We start from the raw sequence: 9717 nt of genomic DNA, 5'->3' as shown, positions 1-9717 counted from the left end.
ATATAAGCCATATTACAACCTATGTGTTGTGATAATTGCATTGTTTGTTCTATAACCTGTTAATTCATATGCCCTGCGATAGTGATATATAGGACTAAAGGCAGAGATAATAAGACAGTGGTAGAATAAATTCAATCACACCTTTTTGTTTTATCCCAAAACCTGGATAGCAACCTCTGTCCAGTGACATCCACAAAGCATATTGCCTGTACAGCAACAGACAGTTAGTTACATGACCTACAGCATGGTCAAGCAAGTTAATGTTTCTGACATTTTCGGACCACTGAACAAGTATTGATTTAGAGTTACTGCAAGTTACAAAGCAAACAGGAGGTGCCTCTGCTATTCCAGCACCATTTGAACTTCGACATCATCAAATCAACTCTGCTAAGTCTTAAGACAGTGACAACTAAAATATACCCAAAAACTATTTAGTCCAATCAACATAGGCTAAATATGTGGCTGTCCATGGTTCTGATTCCTGTGTGTGTGCGTTCATGCAAGTAGAAAACATGATTTTTTTATTTTACCTTTATTTAACCAGGAAGGCTAGTTGAGAACAAGTTCTCATTTACAACTGCGACCTGGCCAAGATAAAGCAAAGCAGTGCGACACGAACAACAACACAGAGTTACACATGGGATAAACAAACATACAGTAAATGACACAATAGGAAAAAAAGTATATATACAGTGTGTGCAAATGAGGTAGGATAAGGGAGGTAAGGCAATAAATAAGCCATAGTGGTGAAATAATTAAAAATGTTGCAATTAAACACTGGAGTGATAGATGTGCAAGTAGAGATACTGGGGTGCAAAGGAGAAAAAATAATAATATGGGGATGAGGAAGTTGTATGGGGTATTTACAGGTGGGCTATGTACAGGTGCAGTGATCTGTGAGCTGCTCTGACAACTTGTGCTTAAAGTTAGTGAGGGAGATATGAGACTCCAGCTTCAGTGATTTTTTCAATTTGTTCCAGTCATTGGCAGCAGAGAACTGGAAGAAAAGGCATCCAAAGAAGGAATTGGCTTTGGGGTTGACCAGTGAAATATACCTGCTGGAGCGCGTGCTACGGGTGGGTGCTGCTATGGTGACCAGTGAGCTGAGATAAGGCGGGGCTTTACCTAGCAAAGACTAAAAGATGACCTGGAGCCAGTGGGTTTGGCAACGAATATGAAGCTAGGGCCAGCCAACGAGAGCATACAGGTTGCAGTGGTGGGTAGTATATGGGGCTTTGGTGAATGACATTGTGAAGTAGAAAAACATGTTAACTCACCCTACTTGTAGAGAAATGCCAATGCCATCCTCTCTCTTTCATGTTGATGAAACAGTCTATCACTCTGTCATACAGTACATGTTTTTTTTTAAAAATGGTCCTATGCTACCTGGCTAATTGCTTGCTTGCCAGCCTACCTTCCAATCATGGGTAACCTTAGCTAGTTAACATTAGCCTTCTACATCTGGCTACATATTGAACTTCCATCCTCTCAGGCCAGAAGCACAACAATGTATGAATTAATGGTGGGTTCAGAATCACTGCTATAATCATTGGCCAGTATGGAGAATTAAGTAAAACCACAAGTCCCAATCCCTATCTCCATCCATGGCTAATTAAGGAAAGGGACAATTTTAGCTAGCTAGACACTGGAGGACAACAACACAACGAGATGCAACAATTTGTGTTTTTCTGTCAGAGATGTATGCTCTCAATGGGCTTTGATAGGAGTGACTCCAAATCCCCGCTGAGTCTGGCACTTTATTTGGTGCGCCAGGACCATTCACAGTTTAGTATAGTTTGGTTTTTTGTCAAGGGAGACCAGGTGCTCTCTGGCTTCCCTTGCGTTCAGTGCTATGGGCAGCAACAATGTCATACTCGTTTGGACCAGATAGCATCATATACAGTTATAGTCGGAAGTTTACATACACCTTAGCCAAATACATTTGAACTCAGTTTTTCACGATTCTTGACATTTAATCCTAGTGAAAATTCCCTGTCTAAGGTCAGTTAGGATCACCACATTATTTTAAGAATGTGAAATGTCAAAATAATAGTAGAGAGAATTATTTATTTCAGCTTTTATTTAATTCATCACATTCCCAGTGGGTCAGAAGTTTACATACACCAAATTAGTATTTGGTAACATTGCCTTTAAATTGTTTAACTTGGGTCAAACGTTTCAGGTAGCCTTCCGCAAGCTTCCCTCGACAAGTTGGTTGAATTTTGGCCCATTCCCCCTGACAGAGCTGGTGTAACTGAGTCAGGTTTGTAGGCCTTTTTGCTCGCACACGCTTTTTCAGTTCTGCCCACACACATTTTCTATGGGATTGAGGTCAGGGCTTTGTGATGGCCACTCCAATATCTTGACTTTGTTGTCCTTAGGCATTTTGCCACAACTTTGGAAGTATGCTTGGGGTCATTGTCGATTTGGAAGAAACATTTACGACCAAGCTTTAACTTCCTGACTGATGTCTTGAGATGTTGCTTCAATATATCCACATAATTTCCCAACCTCATGATGCCATCTATTTTGTGAAGTGCACCAGTCCCTACTGCAGCAAAGCATGATGCTGCCACCCCCGTGCTTCATGGTTGGGATGGTGTTCTTCGGCTTGCAAGCCAACCCCTTTTTCTTCCAAACATAATGATGGTCATTATGGCCAAACAATTCTATTTTTGTTTCATCAGACCAGAGGACATTTCTCCAAAAAGTATGATCTTTGTCCCCATGTGCAGTTGCAAACCGTAGTCTGGCTTTTTTATGGCGGTTCTGGAGCAGTGGCTTCGTCCTTGCTGAGAGGGCTTTCAGGTTACGTCGATATAGGACTCGTTTTACTGTGGATATAGATAAGTTTGTACCCGTTTCCTCCAGCATCTTCACAAGGTCCTTTGCTGTTGTTCTGGGATTGATTTGCACTTTTCGCACCAAAGTACGTTCATCTCTAGGAGACAGAACGCGTCTCCTTCCTAAGCGGTATGATGGCTGTGTGGTCCCATGGTGTTTATACTTGCGTACTATTGTTTGTACAGATGAACGTGGTAACTTCAGGCGTTTGGAAATTGCTCCCAAGGATGAACCAGACTTGTGGAGGTCTTTTGATTTTCCCATGATGTCAAGCATAGAGGCACTGAGTTTGAAAGTAGGCCTTGAAATACATCCACAGGTACACCTCCAATTGACTCAAATGATGTCAATTAGTCTATCAGAATCTTCTAAAGCCATGACAACATTTTCTGGTATTTTCCAAGCTGTTTAAAGGTACAGTCAACTCAGTGTATGTAAACTTCTGACCCACTGGAATTGTGATCTGTCTGTAAATAATTGTTGGAAAAATTACTTGTATCATGCACAAAGTAGATGTCCTAACCGACTTGCCAAAACTATAGTTTGTTAACAAGAAATTTGTGGAGTGGTTGAAAAACGAGTTTTAATGACTCCAACCTAAGTATGTAAACTTCCGACTTCAACTGTAGATCGCCTCCACAGAGAGGAGACAGAGAGGCGCTGTTTCGCTCGAATGCTTTGTCCTGTGAGATTCATTCAGCTGGAACATTATGAAACACAGAGAGACAAAATATGAATTATTTTGTTATTTATTTGTCACTTTCTTTGGGAAGCCTGGCTTCCCTTTGAATCCATTAAAACACACCACTAGTGTGCACCGGTTCAATGTGTGTTTAATGTGAGGACCCAAAAGCAAATGGCTAAATATCAAATAGATTTTCTGCAAAACTTCACATAAAATTATACAGGTTTTACATAAATGCATAATATGGTAAAAGGTATAGCCTAACAGAATGGTGTGACTGGTTATGCTATCAGATCTCTTTAAAAAAAATGTTTCTGAGTTGCCCTCTGCTTATTCACCTATTTTTTTCGAACTATTTTGCACGTGAGCAGTTGTCATCCTCTGAATTTAATTAGGCAACTTTGCGGTTTGGAATACTATATGGGCATGTCACTATATTGTGACCAAAAACTTTCACAAATTCAAAAACGGCAACCTTTTAAAACACATTTTATATTTGGAATTAACTCCTGTCTCGACTCCAGTGCATATTTGCCATGAAGAACTACTGAACGCAAAATAGCTGTTCACTTAGGCTACCTTGAGCACAGGCAGCTGTGAAGTTGAAATGGTAGGAGAGGCCTACCAGGCCAACCAAGAGTTTTTCCTTTTTTACAAGCAGTAAGTTGCATAGCTGAATAACTGAAATATTGATATTTAAAGTTCAAAAGTAATAGAAAATAAATACTAAACTACTTTGAAGAAATGAACGTTTGAATATTCTTGTCCTTTTAGAAACATTTTAACTGCACTGAAAACCGCATGAAAATATGGAGAGCGACCAGGAGATGGAAGTGTCGAGTTAACTCCAGGTAGAAAAAAAACTGTTTTCTTTCGGGGTTGCATCCTTTCCTTGTCCAAATCCCATCTGCACTGTACAGCAGGACAGAAAAAAAGCGATGGCTTAAAACAGATGCTCCGCTCAACAAATAATGTTGCTTCACCTATAGTTTAGGCCTACATTACAGAGACATGATACAAGGAAATTAGCGAAGGATGCTTCTTTAGCTTGACTCAGTTCCTGACCTTTAGATCGGGTTTATGGGCTTGGTTCAGGATTTGTCAAATGTACTTTCTTTAAAGGTGTACCTTGAGAACATAAATTACAAGGCTAGTTTATTTAACAACACAGTTTTTTTTTAATACTCCGCCATTGTTGGTAATTGATTGGCACATGTTCTAAAACTGTAATAGCTTCGTCAGTTTGTGTAGGTAGTGTTATGTATGGTTGTAGTGTTGGTTAATGTCTGTTTTTGTCTTAAGACGTGATGTTCTAACTGTAGCGTAGGCCTACATCTGGTCAATAAAATAAAAGGCCTTGAAGTGGGCTTTCTATGACCCCAGTTCTAGGTAATTCTGTCAAATATGGCATTTTTAGGTCAACGGTAGCTAATAGTTTCAGTCAAACCGTATAAATCACATAAAACGTGTATTCATTATGTTACCAATTTGGATACCGGGGCGCATAACTTCATACGAGTCGAACATTTTCAGCTGGTTGCAGATGTCAAGGAAGCTCTCCTTTTGACTCGTTTTATATGCTTAGAATTTTGTTAATAATTGTTTCATTCCTCAATCGCCCCTCGATTACGTAATCTGTGCAATTTATTCTAATAAGTGTTGCAAACGGTCGTTTAGACATGTACGCCTACGCATGCTTAAAATGCGCGTGAAGTTGTGACACATATTTCGATGAGAAAAGTTTATTGTATTATAAACAGTTTCAAAAGTAATGCAATACATAGTCCGCAGTGTATTACAAATATACTGAATTAATTGAACATGGTTGGTTTTCAAAGTAGTAGCATTAATCAATTGAACATGGTTTTTTACAAAGTAGTAGCATAGAGTCCGCATTTGGAGCCATTGCGCATCACTTGAAAATCTTGCTGACGTCCATTGCCTACACAGTTCTATACATTGTATAGTTTAACAATGCTCGCTATTGAAACGTGTGTTTTCAGAATGACCTCGTGCAAAGAGAACAATAACTATTCACTTGTTCCAATAGCCTAAACAATAATAATTCCAGATTAGTGTCACATATATTTTCTAACAGGTCCATATGCTACAGGTTTCCAAAGATCACAGAGGATTAATAGCGTACATAGTAGCCCAACAATTAATGCTGTCACACACCAACACTTTAATTCCAGACCCTCTTTTACAGCATCAATGGAGTGGAAAACAATAGGTAAAAACGTATAAGTTCCCATGAGACCATACAAAAATAATATTACATATACGAAAAACATTTCCTCAAAGTATTTACAGTGACTTTTATTATAATAAGTCTCTCTGAAATGTCCATTTACTTCTTCTTTGCGGCTTTCTTGGCTGCGGCCTTGGGTTTAGGTTTCGCAGCTTTGGCCTTCTTGGGTTTCGTTGCCTTGGCTGGCTTGGCCACCTTGGTTTTCTTTGCTACTTTCTTGGGCTTTGGTGCCGCTTTCTTCGGGGACTTTTTCACTTTCTTCACTGCCACTTTTGCTTTCTTAGCTTTTACTGGTGATTTGGCCACCTTCTTGGGCTTTGCAACCTTCTTGGGCTTGGCTGCTTTAACAGGCGACTTCTTTGCTTTCACAACGGTTTTAACTTTAGGTGCCTTTTTGGTGTCCTCTGCTTTCGCCAGTTTGAAGGAGCCTGACGCTCCGATGCCTTTGGTGTGGCGCAGGACCCCTTCACTCACCATCCTCTTCAGGGACAGCTTAATCTGAGAATCGGCATTGTCCCCCACCTTGTAGTGGCTTTTGATGTACTTCTGGACAGATTGTCTGGACGCACCTCCACGGCTTTTATCTGCATGGACGGCTGCCTTAATCATATCCGAGTATTTCGGGTGTGAAGCAGGTTTCTTGGGTGCCTTCGCCTTTTTTGCCTTTGGGGCTGGAGCTGCCGCCGTCTCTGCCATAGTTGACTCGTGAGAGTTGTTGAATTCTGTGAGAATATGCGGGTTCAGTTCAAGTATTCCCGTCTGTCACAAAACGTCAAAAGCTGCTAAATAAATATTTCCTAACTTGTAATAGTCCTGGAAAGGTCCGGGTTAGCTATAACGCAGAGCTTTATAATACAAAAAGTTGATGTAAATTTGCCACACACGATGGCGCGTCACAGCTGATTTTCTATTAAGGCATCTTATTCTACAAACGTTCCTCTGACTTTATGAAGCGGACGCGCGGACGTGATTGAGAACACCAACCGCCAGCAGCTGATCCAGCAGGCTCCATGGAACTCACGTAGTCCCGTTTGTGTTTCTTCATCCTCGAACTCTTGCTAAATTTAAAAACTATTGAATTGCATATGTCTACAAAATCGACTGGCTTGAAAGTAGACACTTTGGGCTTTACGGGCATATTCATATTTTTATAGAATTCGCTGACCGATAAACTTTTATTTCATGAAAACCTTCCCGAAGCACTGCGCGTTGTTATCAATATTGAAGAATTCCTATTAAATTGACCCAAACAGACAGAACCGACGATACAAATGACGAATGCATAATGAAAATGAATCAATACTTTAACGAATGCACATGGTTTGACCCGTGCAACAGCTCGTTTTTGCTTTTAATACACCGATATAGTTTTCGAACTAACACAGCCCGGCCATTGACTTTGAGTGACGTGGTCGAGATTATTTACTGTTAAACCTCCTATAAATAAATGACAGGATATCTGATGTATGGGTAAAGCATCTGCTGTTAATATAGATTTATATAGGCTTTAGTGGAATGGTTACGTTTAATTTCTTTGATGTTTTAAGGCAGAATTGGGAATAAACAAACTGGCACTATGCTTCTTGCGACTGTGCTCCATTGTCAGGAAAGTTGCCAACACCTCCAAAGATCTGCTTCTCAGATAATAATTCACGGAATCTGTCAACATTTTCATCAAAGAAACAAGATTATCTGATATTTGACGTGGTATTCGCTCAAGTGTGAGTGACAACTATCTACACAAAACTAAACCTATCATTTAACATAGGGCGCATTGATGACATTCTTTTGTTCAGTGGCTGGTAGTCTATAGGAGCGTCGACTGAACAACATGACTACGCGTGGATCAACACATATTTCCCACTGCTATAAATGTTTAATGCGCAGTGATACAGGCTACATTTGTTACAACAGGAAACATTGCAATTGTTTGTTTTTATTTCAGATTTTCATCTGATATTTTTGCCCTGTAGCTCAAACGCCATCTTGGATCCCTTAGTAAAAGTCATATTACTTTTTAATTCATTTTCTGATATTAGGCATTTATGACTGTTTGCAATAAAGTAATTGTGACGTGTTATTTTTCCTAATATATATATATATTCGAATCACAACTTTTTATGTCATACTTTGCAGTTGGTCCATAACGTGACATAACACTGTCAAGCAGGTTTAGGCTAATTGTAGCAGGTGGTGTTTCCAATTTTGACCATTATTCAAGTCGTAGGATACCTAGTTATGCCAATAGCCTACTAGTCATCATAGCGTATGTATTCAAAATCGTATGAAAAATGTATTCAAATTCTTATGGAATAGACTGCACAAAGACGGACCACGACTATACAGTTTTGCTGTATGCTCTCTCTCTCCTTCCTCGCTCTGACCCTTTCTCTTCTCCCTCCTCCCTCTCTCAGATGAGTAGCCTATAAATGCGTGTGCGACAGTATGTGTTGGTTAGTGGGTGAATGAGTGAGTGTTCATGAGGGAGCGCGCTAAATGAACGAATGAATGCGCGCGCACTGTCGTTAGGTTTGTAGTGAAAATTCGTATTCACGCTGACGAGTGCCAACAGTGGTCGACCTCTTTCGGACGTTCATGGCCTCCTTAATCGATATTTGTCCATTTTCTTATGGTCACAGAACACTCAAAAGTGTCAGAAGAAGGGTAGTTCTTCCGTCGGGGGTTGTGCCTAGGGTTTGGTGCTGAAAACAGCACCCAAACGCACTTCTCGCGCTACAAGGCCACTCCCTCCTTTCACCGACAGAGGGACGTCTTTAACAATGGACGGACGGCCTGTTGGGTCAACAGAATCCATCGCTTTATTCTTTGATTATTTGAAGACCATAATGAATCACCACTAGTCATATGCGCCAACTGTAGGGTTTGTAAATTAATTGACCTATGGCTACTGTAAACATACCCTCACTTGAATCTGTGCAGGATCTACAGCCATTTGTAACACCTCGCAATCATTGCATAATAGTGCCATATTTGGGTGTTTTGCTCGTGTTTCTGATGTAAGGTGTGTTGTGATTGTTAGATGTAGGACATTTACAATGATTTATTAATGATGGTGATGGTTGTTAGAATGATGGAATTAGTAATAATAAGTAACATAATTATACATTATTCTCTGTTATTAATTATAATTTTTTATCAATAATTATTATGACAGGCATAGGCAATCAAGAATTTATTAACTTATTAACAATGAACTTTTGCAGACAGTGCAGCCTAATGATAAGAACACTGTTAAGAAAACACAATTGTTATTCAGCATTTTTCTTATGACTGTCATGCCCCTATCCTGTAGAGCTATAATAATAATTACATATTTCAAAGCTTGCATATTCAGAAAACAAAGTTCACAATACTTTAAGAAGTATAGGCAAGTCAGGTAGTTTACAATACTTTAAGAAGTATAGGCGAGTCAGGTAGTTTACAATACTTTAAGAAGTATAGGCGAGTCAGGTAGTTTACAGTACTTTAAGAAGTATAGGCAAGTCAGGTAGTTTACAATACTTTAAGAAGTATAGGCAAGTGAGGTCTAAGTTTGCACATATACGTCAATATATTCTCAGAGGAGAACTAAAGCATAGTGTCAGAAATTCTTAGTCTTAGTTACATCTAAATGTATCCCTTTGCCAAATAGTAATTTTAGCCTTTTTATTAAACCCTCCCTGGATCTGGTGTGCGGTGCCGCAGTCTCAAAGTATTATGGGAAATGTCAATCTCCATGTTGCTCAAGTCTTGTGTGTTTGTTATGGATGGTTGCCATGGAACCATTGTCTTAGGGTGCAAACAAATACAGCAAATTGGATCTACATATATTACGTTATATGAAAAGGTTTCCATCTGAGACCCTCAACTGTAGTTAGATACTCTGTAGGCTTTTGTCACTTTTGAATACATTCAGATGAAGTGCACATGAAAGAGT

At 39.5% G+C, this 9717-nt stretch overlaps 1 protein-coding gene across 1 annotated transcript; it reads right to left on the bottom strand.

Annotated features, from left to right (window-relative positions):
- Positions 1 to 5255: 5255 nt before the first annotated feature.
- Positions 5256 to 6720, bottom strand: LOC110491606 (histone H1.0-B). The gene has a single exon (XM_021565173.2). It carries the CDS (start codon positions 6474 to 6476, stop codon positions 5880 to 5882), a length of 597 nt encoding a protein of 198 aa, XP_021420848.1. The 5' UTR covers positions 6477 to 6720; the 3' UTR covers positions 5256 to 5879.
- Positions 6721 to 9717: the final 2997 nt, after the last annotated feature.

This window comes from Oncorhynchus mykiss, chromosome 16 (genome assembly GCF_013265735.2).
Source record: "Oncorhynchus mykiss isolate Arlee chromosome 16, USDA_OmykA_1.1, whole genome shotgun sequence".
In the NCBI taxonomy this organism is placed as follows: domain Eukaryota; kingdom Metazoa; phylum Chordata; class Actinopteri; order Salmoniformes; family Salmonidae; genus Oncorhynchus; species Oncorhynchus mykiss.
This window is presented reverse-complemented; position numbering and strand designations above follow the sequence as displayed.